Source organism: Poecilia reticulata, chromosome 15 (assembly GCF_904066995.2).
Source record: "Poecilia reticulata chromosome 15, P_reticulata-male-v2, whole genome shotgun sequence".
Taxonomy (NCBI): domain Eukaryota; kingdom Metazoa; phylum Chordata; class Actinopteri; order Cyprinodontiformes; family Poeciliidae; genus Poecilia; species Poecilia reticulata.
This window is the reverse complement of record NC_088844.1, coordinates 2,713-22,064: the sequence shown is the minus strand read 5'-3', so window position 1 is coordinate 22,064 and position 19,352 is coordinate 2,713. Positions and strand designations below refer to the sequence as shown.

Genomic DNA, 19,352 nt, shown 5'->3' with positions numbered 1-19,352 from the left:
GATACATATATATAGATGTGTTTTTCAGCTGACGAGTTCTAGCTTCAGAGAGATTCAGCAGCTGAGATCGAGTCCAAAATCCGATGTGAGATGTCATCCGTGCTGCAGTGAATCCCTCTCTCTTTATAGATATCTCCCTCTTCTTCCTCACATCGTGTCTTTATGAAACTTTCAAAACAAAAACGGAAGATTTAGGATGTATCTTACTAGTGAAAGAATTACATATAAATAATAGTCCTTACCACCTGTGTAAACTTTACTGGTGAATGTTATAAAACATAATCCATCCATCCATCCATCCATCCATCCATCCATCCATCCATCCATCCATCCATCCATCCATCCATCCATCCATCCATCCATCCATCCATCCATCCATCCATCCATCCATCCATCCATCCATCCATCCATCCATCCATCCATCCATTGTTTCATTTCTAATGTAGGCTCTTGTGTCAGATAATCTAAGTCAATGTTAGAGAATAATTAATTTTTTTAGATTTACAGAATCTCAGTTAGCCTTCATAGCGGGGCTGAACCCCGTTATTACACCGAGCACTATAGCTAATATTAGCTGGTATCTCGCCAGTGGACATAAATACAGTAAAGTAATATTCCAATCACAATATATACACAATAATATGTACATCTTACTTGTGAAATGTTGTCTGTGGAGCCCTCACATCAATAATCCATAGATCCGAACAACAATATCCTTCAGTGCTGAGGCATCTTCTGCTGTTTTGATTGAGCAAAGTAGGAGGATATACCGCTCCAAGATGGCCGCCGTATTTCCTGCGCCGGAGTAGCCAATGCGGGGTCTACTCATATATTATTTCTATGGTTAAACCATAGACGTCTATGTTAAACAGCGTCCGACGCATTTGGTCACGACGTCCGATACGTCACGTTCTGCTCCATAGACGCTCTGCTCCTGTTCACGTAAAAATCTGTTATAATTTCTATAATTTTAATAAACAACTACTAGTTAATGCTTATTTGATTGCATCTTTGGTCGATTCAAGGTGTTCATAAAAACTGAAACAATATTAGTTGTTCAGGAATAAATGTGTATTTCATTTAAATGTAAAAAGTGCATTTGAATCCTGGACAATAAAATAACGATTTTCTATATAGTGAATATAGAAAATCTGTATTTTTTCATTCACCCGCATAGACATTCTTTTTTTGTAATAAAGACAGGCGGAAAGTCTAAAGAACTTAAATAACACATTACCTGTGTAATTTGTTATTTAAAACCAATTCCACACGCACTCTTCCTGTCAGGACGCTCTAAACAAGAGGATCAAAATCTGAAGTTGACAAAGCCAAACGGGAAGCAGGGCGATCGTTTCAAGATAAAAGAGGATTAACTCGCCAGGTGATTAACCATTACCATTACTGTCTACATCCTGTTCAACATAATATCATTTCATATCGCAGCGAAAGTAGCAGTTGTGTAATGTTTTTAAAGCTTATGAAATCATGATTTCATAAACTTTACATACTATAACTATGTATTCAGTATTATAAAATCAATTTATCTCATGCACGTTTGTTATAAAATGGGATCAGGGTAAACTGAAACGGAAAATTTGAATTCCCCATAGCGGAAGTCGAACCCGGTCCGCGTGGGTGACAATAAGGGAAACCTCATCGCTACATATGGGACAAAAATCGACATATTGTGTCCAACAGATCAATAAATGCCGTTAAGAGGCCAATGTTTGTGCCATAGGATTTAGTGGACCTATGTTCCTTTGAAGCATTCCTACTTACGCTTAGGTAAGGACCTCTGACATTCCAACGACAGTTTCATAAATGTTATTTTGAAAGAAACTGATTTTGAAAAAATATATATTTTGCCTGTTTTTTTATTTTGTTATTTAAGCGACTTATTTTCATTTTAAGGTAAGGTAATTTTATTTATATAGCACATTTTCAGCAACAAGGCAATTCAAAGTGCTTTTTACATTAATAAAAAGGAAATACAAACATAGGAAAGACAAAAAGAAGAAAGAGAACTGAATCCTTTTCTTTGTTAAAAGTAACATAAACTAAGCAGTGATGTTCCTGTTAAGTATTTCTGGATTCTAAGTTTGCAGTTATTCTACTTCTGATTCCATTTCCATTATTATCAGATTCCAGAAATGGAAGCAGATAATTATATTGATCTAAATAGGGTGTACTCCACAATTTCTAATATTACTAATAAACTAAAATAACCCTTTTAGTCCTTAAAAATACCAAGATCTCCATGTATAGCTTTATATTTTTGGTCCGCCTGATGATTTTTAAAGATTAAATGATTCATGTTTGGATCAGCTACTCATTACTTAAGTACTTTTACCAAATATTTTACTCTTACTTAAGTAGTTTCTTGGATGGATACTTTTTACTTTTTACTTTGATTTGAGTAAAATTATGTTGAAGTAATGCTACGCTTACTCAACAAAAAATTTGGGAACTCTACCCACTTTTTTAATTGAACTGCTGAAATAAATCAACTTTTCAATTACATAAAAATGTTAAATACCTATCTGGTATAAAAAACCAAACTCTTGTTAGTTTTACTAAATTTATAGCTTGGCGTCATGTTGTTTCATATCATCAGGTTGAACTGAAGCCCAGGGGCTCTGCTACAGTCCTAGTGACCTTGAACGAGGCGCAGCTCTTAATCCTGATACTTGGTGTACCAGGATGTAGAAATTATTCAATGAGAGGTTGATCCCTGGGATGAACAAAGATTTTAAAAACCTTCCGTCCTTGTACCAAAACAGGAAATCAGAGTTGATCCGATAAGCTCATCTCTGCTGTATAAAATCAGAACAGGATCGTCCTTGTACCAAAACAGGAAATCAGAGTTGATCTGATAAGCTCATCTCTGCTGTATAAAATCAGAACAGGATCGTTTTCCCCCATCACACTGCCTGAAGACACCCAGGAGGTAAGTGTGTGCTTCTATTCTTAGCAGGGCGATTTACATTAATGTAAATCTCAATGTGAAGAAGTGGCAAAAAGAGAATGCCAAGTTAAATTTTATGATGAGGCTATGGACTTTGTTTTAAATTATTTTAACATCTGTTACTAAACCCAGTACTTCCAGAAATTGAAGGGTCAAAAATATACAATAATATTTTACTAAGACATTGTTTAATACTTAAAATGAGATGGTGAAAATAATAACTAAAAAAATTATCCTCACTTTGTTTTTTCTTTCAGGATAATGGCTCAGGATAAGAGAGTGAAGTTCTCACTGACGGTGTGTTTGTTTCTGGGAGCCTCTTTATTCATTTGGTCCCTGGCCCCAACAGGTAATCTTCATAATAACTATAATACTAGTTTTATACAACAAGAACATTATAATGACTTATATTTTAACAAATTATTTAGCTAAATGATGATTTTTAATAGCAGGTGGGACACAAAATGTTTTATGACTTTTAGGTCTCATTTGTGTTTCAAAGACACTATGAAAGAATATGTGATGATTTTGCCTTCAGAAATTTACACATCTCTGTTAAAATGCTAGGTTTTTATGACGTAAGAAATTACTTCCAAACTTTTTCTACATGCAATGAGACACATATCCTGTACAAATCAACTGAAAACACATCTGGAATAATAAAAAATATCATAATCAATCACATTTTATTTGTATAGCATATTTTAGCAACAAGCCATTTCAAAGTTCTTTACATCATAAAACACAAAAAACTCAAAGTCATGCAACATGGAATCAACAATCAAAAGTACCATCATTAAATTTTTTATTGATTATGTTTCAAAGGCAACTCTAAACAGGTGGGTTTCTAGTCTAGATTTAAAGGCACTCAGTGTTTCAGCAGTTTTGCAGTTTTCTAGAAGTTTGTTCAAGATTTGTGGTGCATAGATGCTGAATGCTGCTTCTCCATGTTTGGTTCTGGGGATGCAGAGCAGAACCAAAACAAGAAGACCTGAGATGTCTGGAAGGTTGATACAACTATAGCAGATAGTTGTATCAACTATCTGCTATAGTTAATACAACTATGTATTGTGGTGCTAAACCGTTCAGTGATTTATAAACTAACAATATTTTAAAGTCTATTCTCTGAGATACAGAGAACCAGTGTTGGAGTAATGTGCTCTATCTTCCTGGTTTTAGTGAGCAGCAGCTTTCTGTATGAGCTGCAGCTGTCAGACATAAATATCTTGCAACATTTTCACACCCTTTCACACCCAAGACGTTAGTCTTTTCAACACTTTTTATTCATTTCCAACAGTCAGTCTTGTTTTATGGGAGTCATCCTCCCATGTCTAGATAATATTTGTTCACTCTACCAAAGTTCTCCAAATCTCTCAGACTATAAGGCTATCTGTCCACATTCAAATTCAAAATTATTGAAGCGGAGGACCCATGTTCAATCAATAATGATGATGGTTTTACTGATGACATACAAAATACAAAAATCAAGGCAGCACAGGTGAGCAGAAGGCTAGGAGCTCAGAACTAGTAGCAATTACAATAACAAAAAACAGGCACTGGGGAGACACAGGCTGACACGACAAATGACAGTATATACAAGGACCCGACAAGGAGCAGAGAACACAGGTGGGATTAAATACACAAGGGGTAATCAGGGAACATGAGATACAGCTGGGAGCAATCAAGGGGTAGACGGGACAACAGCGAGACTCAGCTGAACACAGAAACCTAAATTAATACACAGAAAAACTAAATCCTTACAGTATTCCCCCTCCAAGGCCGGTTCCCCAAAACAGAAAAATCCAAAAACACAAAACAACCCAACCAGGGTGTTGTGGAGGGTCGCTGAATGGGGGGCCAAAGTTCAAGGAAAAACACAAGGAAAACAAAACAAAATAAACTCAGTCTCAAATAAGTGGGTCAGGGTGGGGTTTGCCGCAAGGAGTCTGGTGGGCGGTGATGAAGGAGGCGGACCCATGGAAGTGGGTCTGGAGGATGGCAGTGGTGCAGGAGGCATACCCACAGAGGTGGGGCCGGAGGAGGCGCAGGAGGAGGACCAATGGAGGAGCTCTGGCCTTGGAAGGTGGTCTGAAAGCCAGCTGGAACCGGTAGAGGGCTCAGAGGGGCCGATGGGAGGAGACGGGGAGTCACTGGGAGGAGCCGGGGAGTCACTGAAAGGAGCCATGGAGTCACTGGGAGAAGGGGCGGAGGACCCACTTACTGGGGCGGCAGGTGCTACTACTTCAGCAGGGGACACTGAGATCTTCACTGCGAGAGATGTGGAAGCTGGAGCAGATGAAGACGAGGAGGGTGTGGGTGTGGTGGATTTTTTTCTCTGAACGAATGAGTCGTAGAGCTCAAAAACTGTTTCTAAAATAAAAGAGTCATTTTTAAACTGTTCACAGAGTGGACAAAAATCCTCTTCTGAAACTAAATCAAAAATGATGTTCTGATGCACCGGGGAAACATCAGTGGAAGCCGTCATAGTGATTGTTGAAGGGGTGAAGTAGTCCTGTTGAGGGGTGAGCAACAAGTTCTTCAATTGATCATTATCTGACTGCAGCCCTTGTTCCTCCAGCAGCAGTGGAGAAGGCAAGATCTCAACATCCTCGTATAAATCCTTCTGGGCCAACTCCAACTGCTGTTGGATCCGCCTCTCTCGGTCTGTATCCATAAGTCTGGTCCTTACAGACTGCGATCCTCACCTCTGTTTGGTTGGGTCCTTCTGTGGTGAAATGCGGTTGTAGAATGGGGAGGATGGAAGCGGAGGACTCAGGTTCAATGCAATAATGATGATGGTTTTAATGATGACATACAAAACACAAAAATCCAGGCAGCTCTGACTGAAGACACAGTTTTTCTAAGACAGTTTAGGACATTCCAGAACTCTGAATTCCATTTTTATAAAGTTATTCTTTTGTTGATTTGCATACAACTCACTAGAATCAAAAACTGACTGGCTGCATCATGATCTAACCCCACATACCATGTTATACAGCAGGTGTTGTGGTCTGTTTGTCATTGTTTTTTGTTTTGTTTGCTTGTTTGTTTGTTTTTTGTCAAACACACCTTTGTGCATTGTCATCAGACTGTCACTCATTCTCCCTGAAGATTTTGTATATGTATGCAGGGCTGGTCTTTGAATAAAAGGATTAATGTGGTCGCATGGAGAATTCAGGTTACTGTAACATGTAGGAAAATCCCACGAGGACAGCTGAAGTTAAATTCTGGTCAATCAGATTCACTATGATGATGGATGTTACTGTGAATTCAAGAGACTGAATTCGCTGCTGACAGAGCTGGAGGGCTGTGTTGAGACTGAATAAATTTGTTAACATTGATTATGCTGCAATGTATTATAAATCTAAATGAGAAAAAACACAAGTTCAAATTTAGATTTATTTTAAAATCTAATGAGAAGATGGTTTGAAATGACTAATGAGTAAAATCTCCAGAAAAATGAAACTCCAAATCTAGTCATAAAGATTCTCATTGCATTTGAAGGAATGTTTTGGATGAAGGTGGCCAAAACATTCCGGGTATTCTGAAATTAAGATTTCTAGAACAGTCATTACGTACACTTTTAATGTCATGTAATAGCATTAATGTAATGTCAAAAGCACAAACAGGAATCTGTGATGAGTGAGTGAGTGAGTGACCTTTTTTCTATTAGCAGCAGCCTTCCAGCTTCCACGCTGCCAGCTCATCAACCAGACAATATCTCTAGAGAAGAGAGGCTGCTCTCGCTGCCACAGAGTGGAAACGACCATCTGCAGTGGACACTGTACCACCAAGGTGGGTGGTGGCGTACAAAACAAAATACTGGAAATCAGAGCCGTGCAGAGACCTTTGGAGAGGTAGGGGCTCAAAGTTAAAAAGGGGCTCATTGAACAAGATCTTAAAACACCAACACAAATATAGCAATAACCCATAATAATTTAATATTTAATCAGCTCATACTGTATCTTTGTCATTATGTGGGGGCAATGCAAAGCAAATGTAGTATATTTTCCCCATCAAGTGTAATGTTGCTTTTTCCGCTGCTGACAGAGCTGGAGGGTTGTGTTGATCTGAGACTGTAGCTGTTAAACAGACCAGAGGAGAAAAGGTCACTGGTTATGAAGTTATAAAATAAGGAAATTTCCTGCCATTTTACTAAATAGCCCTAATAATATCCTATTTAACCTCTATAACAACTTGGCTGCATATTGTTCTAAAGATCAAAAAAGCTCAAAGGGGATAACTCTACATCATTTTTTGATGTTGGTGTAACACAGATGAGAAGGGTATTTTATGTATATTAGATGAATGGGCCAATAGGTTCGGCTATCAGAGCATGGTGGGGTGTTTAAATGACACACAAAGGGAGTTAAATTAATTCAACACCGCTCACATGAGGAGAATTTCCTACATAGCAGTTCTTTATAAAGTTCCAAATAAAAACTGGTCCAAAAAGTAAGGTCAGAAATTCCTAGATTAAACAATAAGAATGAAAAATGTCAGTCAGTACTCATAATCAACGATGTGTGAAGATGTGAGTGATACAGGCCTACCACACCGCCGGGTGCAGCAGGACTCCAAATGGAAAAGAATGAATCCGGTTCTTTCTAAGTCCAGGTGGGAAGGCTCGCCATCGAAGTCACAGGAGGAATCCACCTCAGGAACAATCCAGCATAAAAAAAAACCTGACCTGTCAACAGACAGGACCAGCAGAACAATAGAATTTTATTAAGTTGTTCTAGCTTTAATCCTTAAATCATGTTTCTGTAGACATCATATTTGTTATCAATTTGTTATCAAATAATTTTATATATAACAGTTGTATATATATATACTCAAGAATGGGGCCACGATCAGTCACCTCCTCTACATGGATGACATCAAGCTGTACGCCAAGAACGAGCGAGACATCGACTCACTGAGTGTCACTGAGAGTCGATGTCTTGCTCACTCTTGGCGTACAGCTTGATATCATCCATGTAGAGGAGGTGACTGATTGTAGCCCCATTCTTGAGTCGGTATTCGTAGCCAGTGTAGTTGATGATTTGACTGAGGGGGTTCAGGCCTATGCAGAACAGCAGTGGGGACAGAGCATCTCCTTGGTATATGCCACATTTGATGGACACTTGTGCAAGTGGTTTGCAGTTGGCTTCAAGGGTGGTTTTCCACAGCCCCATCGAGTTTGCAATGAAGGCTCTTAGGGTCCTATGTTGTACATCTCCAAGTGTGTGGCATTGAGTCATAGGCTTTTTTGTAATCAATCCAAGCCGTGCACAGGCTGGTGTGTTGGATTTTGCGACTGCAAAACGACTGTGTGGTCTACAAGAAATTGGTGTTTGGCTCCTCTGCTATTTATGCCTATGCCCTTCTGTGCCGTGCTCATGTATTTATCCATGTGCCCTTTATCTTAGCTGCTATGATCTCTGACATGAGCTTCCATGTTGTAGAGAGACAGGTTATTGGATGTGACTGAACCCTTCTGAATCCAGGGATCCTTCTGAATCAGGATTGTGCGCCCTTCAGTCAACCATTCAGGGTGAGTCCCATTTTGTAGCAGCTGGTTCAGTTGAGTTGCCAGTCGCTCATGGAGGGCAGTGAGTTTCTTCAGCCAGTAGGCATGGATCATGTCAGGTCCTGGTGCTGTCCAGTTTTTCATACCTGAGACTCTTTCTTGGACATCTGCCACAGTGATGGTTACCAGGGGTTGTTCAGGGAGGCTGCTGTGGTCCTCTCGTAGAGAGGTTAGCCACTGTGCATTGCTGTTGTGGGACGCCTCCCTTTCACATATACCTTTCCAAGGCTTGGAGCCTTTGTTTGGCAGTTTTGAGTGCTTCATTTGGCTTCAACTGCAGAACACTTCTGGCTGTACTTCTTCTTAGGTACTGATCTTTTCATTGCACTCTTTTGAAGTTCTGACAGTTGGCTCACTTCCCTCCTTGTTATCTTGATTTTAGCCGTCTTTTCCATGGTGGGTATTGGGTCTCATTGTTGCAATTATAGCCAAGCATCTCAAGGATCACTGATGCTGAGTTGTATATCAGCTCATTGGTTTCTATTATGATGTTGGTAGGGATAGTTCTCAATGCTGCATTCACATCTTCAATGAGACTTTCTGATGGCTTCACTCAACCGTTGTAATTGGCGTCGTTGTTGCCTGGTGTTCATTCGGGCCATGATTCTCTCTCTCAGGTCAGTTGCTGCCTTGTTCAGCTTTGGTGGTTCATTCATTGCTGTGGCTACACACCCAGTTTCTGGGAAGGTAGTTGGAGTTAATTCCCCTCTGACCTGGCGTCCTGGCTCCTCCCCCTTGCCGTGTAGTACCTCGTCAATCTCAAGTTGTGATAGCAGTCGCCGTTTGCGGATGTTGCAACACTGAGCTACTAGTTGTTTGGCAGTTAGTGTTGACTGGGGATGTCGAACTAACCATTCCTTCCACATTCTTTGCATGTACCCCCTCTGACTAGGGTCACTTGAGTAGTAGCATTCCAACAGAGCCATGTTTTCACATCTCACCCATTTCCGTCTTGTTCCAGTAGCCCATTTTTCATCAAGGTGCTCTGGTTCCCCAGCACCTGACGCAGACCTTGTTTGGCCGGGCGACGTCTCATGATATGAGGTAGGCTATATAGCTCAAAGGGTCTTGCCAAAGACCTCTGTCCCTAAATCAAACCTGGTTCAAAGAAGTTTTGGTTGGAAAGAAAAGAAAACACATCTTCACTGAAACCTTCGTTATCAGTTCCATAAGTATAACACTTGCTCAGAAACCTTCCTTATCAGTTCATTCTTCCCAGTAAATAAGCGAAAGTTTTATTTTCCAAGACAAAATCATTTTTCCACCATGGTTTTGGCGCCTTACTCTAACATAGCGGTTCTCAACGTGGGGGGTACCGCCCCCGGGGGACGTTCAGAGGACGACAGGGGGCGCTGGTGGAAATTTTTACAAAAGGGGGGTGCTGAGATTCCTTTGGGGGGCGTTTGGCCGAAGGTAAACTTTACACCTTATATGCACAACAATACCAGTTTAGACTTTGAGCAACTTGCTAAAACTGTATTGTGTAACATTAAAGCATGCCTGGCTGCAACTGTATGGCAGCTGGCAGCTCTCCTTCTATTCAGTGTTTGTTAGCTTTTTGCGCAGCTTTGTTCTCCTGCTACTAGTAGCTTCACCGCATCAGTTCAATGTTACACCGGCTGATGACGTAGCTGTGATTCACTTTGTCTGGTGTTATTGAGGAGTTTTGTACATATGTTTTGGCAGTTCTATGATCATCTCAAAGCAGCAGCTTATATTAAAAAGTGTTTTATTTCCGTTTGAAAGCTGCATGCTTCCATGGAAGGACAACAGAAAATTTCTCTTATAAACATGTAATTACTAAAATCACGATACCCGGACCACTTACACTGGCGCTGGCGCTGTAAGTGGTCCGGTATGAAACGGATGTGATAGAATAACGGTACTACCACAGCACTTTTAAATTTCAATAATTAGAATACCAAAATTGTTTCCATTGTTTTAAAATGGCCTTGCAACAGACTGGCGACCTGTCCAGGGTGAACCAGGGTGAGATAGGCACCAGCAACCCTTCCGACCCCACTAAGGGACAAGGGTGCAAGAAACTGGATGGATGGATGGATGGATTTTTAAAAATGTTTATGTCAGTCTGCCTTTTCCCCACTGATATGCTTCCTGACCGCCCTGCACCTTAGGGGGTTAAAAAAAACAAAAATAAAAAAATGACGCGCACATTGCACAAAACTCTGAAACAGGAGAAGCGGGACATAAAACGGAGCGACGAACTAGATGTGAATTATGGCATAAAAGCAGAGAATCCGACGCTGAACAGTGAAAAATCAACACATGATGTGAAACACATGACAATTAGGCGGCACATTAGGTGATGAGTGAAGATTACTGATGGTGAGCGTCAATAAACGATAAAATAAATCTAGCAACAGGAAATAAACTAAAGTGGACATAGCAATAAACCAAGAGGGGATAATACTAATCAAAGGAAACTAAATGAAAATGAATGAAGAGCAAAATGCAAGAATAAACTAAGAAACTAAAGTAAATACAGAGGAATATACCTGTATGGCAAGACCTTTCGAGCAATAATTAATACTGCTTATTCTTGTATGGCAAGAATAAGCAGACACTATTTCCAGATAATTAATAGTTTTACACACAGCTGAATTTCCCCTTGGTAGTATCAGAAACACATCTGTAGGTGGCCCTCACACTCAGTAGGTCTGATACTACCAAGGGGAAATTCAGCTGTGTGAGCTGTGGCCAAAATACTAGGTCCAAAGCAATGGGAACACTTCTGCCCATTGCATTTAAATTTCTTCATGAATTTTATAGTTTCTTCAATATTATTTTTCATGCCAGTGTTAATGTCATGAGGCTGATGACTCCATGACACTTTCAATTTGACTCATTAGGATTTAATTAACAACCAGATTTGTTCTTTGTAAATTCTGTCCAGTAAAACTAGTAATCTATAAATCAACAGACAGGTCTATATAAAGATATAATCCATGATTCTGTCTCATATTTGTATGGCATTAAAAGGACCTGGAACTTTAGTTTTTCCACCGAAAGCTCTGGTTTACACAGTAAATGCCATGTGGGTGAAATTTTATAGATGATACTCTGATGTCCCATTCTCCTGAAGGCAGCACAGAGCTGCATCACCAGAAACGGACAGAAACACTGAAGAGAAGAAGAGCTCTGATTAATTACAGTTCTATCCATGTTTTAATGTTGCTGAGCTCAGTCGTTTTGCAAATAGATCAAAGTTTAAACTGGCGTTGTTGTACATCTTTTATCTGCTCATTTTGTGTAATATTTAACACACTAGAAAATGGCACAGAATAAGAATATTTTTTGCACTCTGTTTGCCTGCTCTTAGGCCTACCGATTTTAAGTGTAATGTCAATTCATTGCATTTTTTGTAGACACCTGTGAAAATAATTTCTATTCACATTGCTTTTATGTTCTCTGGAAAATTATTTTTGATGATAAATACAGAACAAGCATAAAAATCAAAACATCTACAATAGTGATAGTAATATTAATAATAAAATAATAGTCAGTGCAAAGTAGCCTACAAATTCTTTGGTGGGGGTCGGTGAGGGACCTGGACAGGCACGTGCAGAGGGGGGGGTGTGTGCTTGAGCACCTGCCCTTTTTGCTCCTTGCCCCCAAGTGCCCTTTTGGTCAATTTTTTTTTTTTGGTATTATTATTTTATAGGCTCTCTTCAGACACATAAAAACATGTGCCAAAATTATTTGCTTTTTTGTTTCTTTTTTGTATAACATAATAAGCCTAATAACCTTGTTACCTTTGATCTTTTGCCCGTGACGCATGACGCAATTGCCTCTCGTGCAGTGAGATAAGGCGGCTAACTGGAGCTCAACGTAGCGAACGTTCCAGATTACAGAACAGTTTTTGGTGAATTAAAAAAAAATGTTTTTGGTGAATAAAGTGGAGTAGACTTGCTACTTGTCAGATGACGGAAAACGTTGAAGTATCGTTTCTGCTTCAGCTCGGAGTCACGGTTTAAGCAGAGAGGTAATGAAATACGACAGACACTGACAGGTCTCTGCATCTGCCTTTCTCTGAAGAACTGCTGAGCGGGAGGAGACAGCCAGGTGAGGAAAAACTTCTTATCTATCGATTCAGTATTTCTATCGTATGATAGAAATACTGAATCGATAGATAAGAACAGTTTAGGCTGTTGTTGTTAGACATTAGGCTGTTGTTGTTGTGCTATTAGCTAGCTGATAGCTAACGACTTTGCTAACAAAGCTAGATAACTAAAAGCTTCTCCCCTGTATTTAATGATATCAGTCCAAAACCGTCCAAAACCGATCATCTCCATAATGGATATATGTCCGATCTTCTAATTTCCTTTGCTGCATAATATACATTTCATTTATTCTAGTGTTAGGTAAATGTATCTTGTATAACGCTTAAATAATTGTCCAACAACATTCATTTAGAATTAAAAATAACTCACTCTGAATTACCATGATAGATATAATGAATGTAATAAAAGTGTGTCATTAATGTAGGAAAAGACTCAACCCAGACTTTAAGTTTAGGGTCTGGTTCGCAGAGTATGAAGTTAAATTTGTTTCCCAAATATTCAATGGAAAAAAGAACTAACCTCAGTTAAGTAAAATAAAATTATAATCAAAACTTTTGGAATTGTAATGATTCCTTTAAAAAAAAGTTTTGTTTAAAATACTTTTTTTTTTTTAATTAAATAACTAATTTATACCAAACATAAACATTTATTTGCACACATCAGAAATCTTTTGTTGTGATTTTAGGTCCTGCCCACGACATCATGTGAGAATCACAAGCAAAACTTTGAGTCACAAACAAAAACTTTCAAGCAAAAAAAACTTTCAAGAAAAGATTTCTGACAAGCGCAAGTGTTTTGCAAAAAAGAAAGTTAACTTCATGAGTTAAATGTGTGATTTAAATTTTTTTTTAAGTTTTTTTTAAGCAAAACTCAGTAGGCCTTTCTCATGGTGACATGCATTAACAATGAAATTTTTGCCTTTGTTTTTTCATTTTTCTGCAGTTCCACATGCAGCTCTGCTTTCGTGAATGGACCATCTTAATCTACACTGCAAGTGTAGCAAACAGGCAGCTCTTTTTTATAGATTACAGTACACTAAAAGGTTGCATTGTGCCCTTGTTTATATTTTTAATAGTGTAATTCTATAAAGACAAAATATGTCTGGTGGTCTAGCTCTGATTTACATATCTTGCTAAATTGCGGGTTTGAATATTGCAATACTTTCCTATAACAAAATAGACCTGCAGAAAGAAATTACTAATAAAATATCTTACATAGGCATAGTGTTATGCTCTATATAGAGATATTCGTTAGCTTTGATTGTATATCTCACAATTTTGTAATTGATCGTTGTTTATTAAACTCTGAAAGCTGAGAGGCTGTTAATATTCTGTCCTAGAATGTGGTTAGATGTGCCCTTTTTTGTTGTTGAGCACCTGCCCCTTTAGTGGTCTCTGCACGGCCCTGGACCTGGATATAAAGGATAAGGGGGCGCTGGCCCAAAAAATGTTGAGAAACAATGCTCTAGCACAAAACATGCACTGAATGTACAGTATGTTACAGTCAGTGCATACTGTACTGACTATAAAAGTGGAAGTATTTTGGTGGGTTTATTTTTTAGATGTTTAAACTTTAAAACAACATAAAAAGAATAGAATAAGTTGGACACAAACAACTTAGAACCAAATGAGCAGAATTTGTAAAGTTACAAATCGATACAAGTCCTGGATTTTTCATGAATAGAAGTCATGGTTTTATTGTTTTTGCCTTAAAATGAATTAGGTTCATTTTAAAAACAGAAATGATGTTATCAATGCATTTTGAGCAATTTGATCACAAAGACAATGTTGCTTTAAGGGACTATAGCTGGTTAGCAACTATTATTCATGCTGAACAAGTCCTGCTTTTCTTTCATAACAACTAAATTCTTTCTCAGGTGATATTGAGAAAAAAATTTGCTATCAGTGGAGAGTGAATCATTTTGTTCAACTGTGTAAAGATGCTGCAGATAATCCATCCGCTGATAAATTCAAACGTCATTTGAAGATGACTTTCAGTTTCAGTGTGGGCTTTCTATGATTTAGAACTTTTCAAAAATTTCATTTTTAAAAAGGCAGTTTAGTTTGGTGGTGTAAAACACCAAACTTTGGTGGTGTAAAACATGGCAACAGCTGCATTTGCGTTAAAACAGGGCGAAAACCTTTGTCTGCACTTTTTACCAAAACGTGAGGTTTTTTTGGACTTGGCGTGTTTCCATTAAGAGAATTTATGTTTGTAAGTTCAATTTGTGCAATTCTATGGTTAATGGAAAAGCAGCTAGTGATTGTTTTCTACTGTCAGGCAGCTGCTATAATGAAAAACCATGACAACTAGGTACTGTATTGCTTTTAGAAACTATTACTAACTTCTGTTGGTAATACTAATAGTAGATTATTATGAAAGACCAAAACTGACATAAGAAATAAAAAAGCATAAATTTTAGCTTTTCCTTGTCCTTACACATGAGTTTCCATCGAGATATGTATATATTTTCATTTTTCATTTCCCATAAATATACGTTTTCTGACAAAAAATTAAGATATTTTCTTTTTCATTTCCCCTAAACATGCGTTTTTGTCAAGAAAAGTAAAGCCCTCGTTCTTTTGTCATTGCCTTCTCCTGTTTTTACTTTTCCGTGTGCATCTTCATGTTAATGAGGAGAGCTGCCTTCTATGTCCAGCTCCTCTACTATTGGCCAATAAAGCTTTGGAACCAACATCCCTGCGTCAGACATTGCGGGGTGCTTACGTCTTGCGCAGTCGTTCGGTGCCATCTTTATAGGCAACAGTCCAAAACAAACTTTATCCTGGTGGTTTTCTTGTGTTACCGACTGCAGTGAAGTTAGTTTCGAGTTGGATATTGGATATCCACCGAGCAAGCGGCGCTTAATTAAGGATTGATCCGATTTATGAACGCTAATTTCGGCCAGCCGTTCTCCATCTCCCTCCTCATCGCTCGGAGGTCCACTTAGGGACTGTCAACAAATTTCCGAACCAAACACTCCTGTCAAACAAATGTTAATAAATGTCTTGCCTTGCGACCAACTGGCAAAAAAGTGGTAATTCATGCTTTTACTTGACACACATTACCCTCTACTAAAATGTCAAGTCATATTCAATATTTTAAATAATTTTCATAATAAATAATATAAAATTTTCTTCAATAGCTTCCATATTGTGTGCCACATTAATTAGAAATAAGATGCGTAAAACAGATACATGTGCCAAAACTTTCTGCAACTGAACAGAAGCAAATTTGAAGTTATCTTTGGACCTACAGAGAAACAATCTAGAGTTATAGATCTAGAGTTGTAGATCTATAACTAGTGATGAACTCTGACCTGAACCTTCAGAACCACATAAAGACAGTCACAAAGTTCTTCTATCACCTGAAGAACATTTCCAGGATTAGAGGACTTATGTTTCAGTGAGCTCTAGAGAAACTGTCCAACTGCATTTATCTTTAGTTCACAGGTCTGTCCAACAAATCAATCAAACAGCTGCAGCTGATCCAGAACGCTGCTGCTGCTGTTCTCACTAAAACCAGTAAGATAGAGCACATAACACCAGTTTTAAAGCCCTTCACTGGCTCCCTGTAGCTCAGAGAATAGACTTTAAAATACTGTTGTTAGTTTATAAATCACTGAACGGCATAGCACCACAATACATTAAAGATCTGCTCTTGTACGCAAGACGTAAATGTCCCACAACGTCTGACGCAAGGATGTTGGTTCCAAAGCTCTATTGGCCAATAGTAGAGGAGCTGGACATAGAAGGCAGCTCTCCTCATTAACATGAAGATGAACACTGAAAAGTAAAACCAGGAGAGGAGGCATTGACAAAAGAACGAGGGCATATATAATGAAAATAAAAAATAAAATATTTTCTTTTCTTGATGAAAGCGCATGTTTAGGGGAAATGAAAAAGAAAATATATAAATTTCTTGACGGAAAACGCATGGTTAGAGGAAATGAAAGAAGAAAATATATACATTTCTTGATGGAAACTCATGTGTAAGCACAAGGAAAAACTAAATATATATGTAACCCATGTTAATTTAACAAATATGAATTTGTTAAATTAACATGGGTTAACATGGGTTAATGTTGAAACCATTTACTGCCACCTGTCGGCAATGTGGTGTATTACAGGCTATAAAATGCAGGACAGGAGTGTATTACAGGCCTGTAATACACCACATTGCCGATAGGTGGCAGTAAATGGCTTCAAAGTAGTCTAAAACTACAGTGATATGCCTCAGAATGTGGGCTAGAATAACCAGAAGAAGATACAGGGGAAAAAAATCGTGGTCATTTTATTGACAAAACTCAGTTTTATTTTCAATATTTTTTCAAGAATTAGTTTTCATCGATGGTTTGATTTTTGATTCCTGTGTACCCGGACCCAGAAGAACTTTGTTTTTGACATTAAATTTCTTTGTTTTCTTGCTGCAAATCTCCGTTGAGTTCTGTGCTATAATTAGCTTCGTTAGCTATCAATTAGCCACAAGCTAATACTTTACTATTGTGTATTAAATGTTATATTGTAATTTCATTTCATAGTTTCAATGTTGAAATTTGTTTATGGGTAAGAATGTATGTTCTCTACATGATGCTTTGTATGTGAATTAGCAATGCTTACGGCTAACTCACAAAGGCTATTCTGCTAAAATTACGCATTTTTTCTTTAAAATACTGATACTGATGAAGCATCTAGTGACAGTGAGTTATTTATTCCACTGTACGGAATTTAAGAATGCTGAAAAGATATGTCAATTCAGTGAATATTATGTTGTGATGTTTTGTTGAGCTAAAAGACAAAATTGGTTATCACAGCTGGAAATTATTTTATCTACATGGAGTGAAAAGATAAACGTTCACTGAAGTGAACGTTTATCGTTTAAACGTTTAAATGTATTTTACTATCACACTATAGTAAAATACATTTCTGCTATATGCAGGTTGTTTTTGTTGTTGTTGAGAGATGTTGCGTGAAGAACGGCGAGCCAGGATCCAAAAGAGCAGATGTCAAAGAAGAACCTTCTTCTGTTCCACTTGATCGGTGGGATTACATATATTAACACTACCCGGGTAGCTACCATATAACATTCAGATCTGAAAACTGAACTGAATGAAACACTGACTATTTTGTTCTGTTTTATTATTGTCAAAATGTGTAATATGTTTTGTTCTACAAATTTTTTTCCTTGCTCCTCCTGAGTTGAACCTAGTTCTGATGCGCATTTTAATTGTAAAGATTCATAGTCACTGATTCCTTTGTCACAGGTGACTTACCAGATAAGTACAAAATCTTACATATATTTATGCTTTTATTTCTTATTATGTCAGTTTTGGTCCTCCATAGATTATGACCCAAATCTTAGAATAATTGAAATGAGGCTTTTACAAATGAAGGGCAGAAACAAAGAAAAGAAAAATCTCTGCTCTTTGGGCTAGGTAATGATTAAAAGAGGAGCAAAAGAGAATGATTTAGATTAGAGGTGCTTGCCAACAGTTGATGCACATGCTAGTGTGCATATGTGTGCGTCTGGATTTGTGTCTGTGTGGGTTTCGTATGTTTCCACCCTGCAAAGAAATGCTGCAGCCTCGGTCTGAATGTGAGAAAACATTGTCAGGCATGAAGAAGATGCACAAAAACACTTTCCACACCCTGCCACATTCTCCCAGGCAGCAGAGAAGAAGCATCTTCTCTGCTGCCTTGGAATCAAGCTGTTAGCATGTAAGGACCATCATGAGACTGTCATAGAGAAACAGTCTTCAGCCAGAAAGATTTTTTAATTGGTTTGAGTTGACTTCATAAACTCGGCCATCACTTGAACCAACTTTCCGTGACCCATTTTTGAAAGTCTCAGTATAGCGCAAGAACCTGTTTTTCAATTTGCTTGTTTCCAGGATCTCAACATGAAGATACTGTTTAGCAAAGCGTATCAGCATGTGTGCACATATGGGGAATTGTACTACAAGACATTTGAGTTTCCTGACTGTTTGCCTGAAGTTGACCCTGTCGTCACCTACCCAGTTGCTTTGAGGTGCCACTGTGGCGGCTGCGCCATGGCCACGTCTGACTGCACCTTCGAGAGCCTGCAGCCTGATTTCTGCATCAATTACATCCCATTTTACCACTAATCTGTGTAATAAATGAATACGCTTGACAATTTTGTGTATATAATTTACATGTTTAGAAGAGAAATGGCAGGTTGCAGAGAAAAAAATTCAAGAAAAAACATTTCAAACTAAAAGTTAAATATGAAAACTATCGAATAGTTGTAGACTTATAAGTACATGCAAGCAACAACCACAGTATAAAATAAATATCAACTTCAGCCCAAAGATTTCGGGGTTGTTTTTTTTGGAGTAAAACAACACAGCGTAAATGTAAATGTTGTCATTTCAAATAAAAAATTACAACAGCCTTGCATTGCTGCGTTATTTGACAAAGTTGAAACTTAACTCACTCTGCACAATGTATTTAGTATGAATAAATTTATACAATGTAAGTATAAGTTTCAATGTATAAGCCATTTTATAAATGGCTTGATGATCATGAAACATAAGATGTAGACCTGGTTCCAGTTTAAAACAGCCAGACCTACTGCTTCTCAGCATTTAGGAGCTGTCCCGCGTCTAATAATGCTGAAAATTGAACGTAGAGTTGCAAATTCACAGGTTGTCGCTGAGAAAAAGCGTTTTTGGCCTCTACATGTTCTCTTGAAACCTCAGATTTAGACTTGCTTC

The 19,352-nt window shown here is 38.2% G+C and overlaps 1 protein-coding gene across 2 annotated transcripts; it reads left to right on the top strand.

Annotated features, from left to right (window-relative positions):
• Positions 1 to 2,569: 2,569 nt before the first annotated feature.
• Positions 2,570 to 19,029, top strand: LOC103476626 (gonadotropin subunit beta-2-like). Of its 2 annotated transcripts, none has more exons than XM_008429104.3 (4): positions 2,570 to 2,947; positions 3,223 to 3,314; positions 6,642 to 6,760; positions 18,510 to 19,029. In XM_008429104.3, exons 2-4 carry the CDS (start codon positions 3,227 to 3,229, stop codon positions 18,741 to 18,743), a joined length of 441 nt encoding a protein of 146 aa, XP_008427326.1. In that variant the 5' UTR covers positions 2,570 to 2,947; positions 3,223 to 3,226; the 3' UTR covers positions 18,744 to 19,029. The 2 variants fall into 2 exon arrangements, with proteins under 2 accessions (XP_008427326.1, XP_008427325.1); XM_008429103.3 differs by having other exon boundaries at positions 2,701 to 2,947; positions 6,639 to 6,760.
• The last annotated feature ends 323 nt before the right edge of the window (positions 19,030 to 19,352 follow it).

Bases quoted from the DNA above. Each gene is read 5' to 3' on its own strand.
- LOC103476626 (XM_008429103.3), top strand. From the start codon at position 3,227: ATGGCTCAGGATAAGAGAGTGAAGTTCTCACTGACGGTGTGTTTGTTT. The intron at 3,315-6,638 runs GTAATCTTCATA...TTTTTCTATTAG, and splicing joins TTGGTCCCTGGCCCCAACAG to CAGCAGCCTTCCAGCTTCCA. The intron at 6,761-18,509 runs GTGGGTGGTGGC...GCTTGTTTCCAG, and splicing joins GTGGACACTGTACCACCAAG to GATCTCAACATGAAGATACT.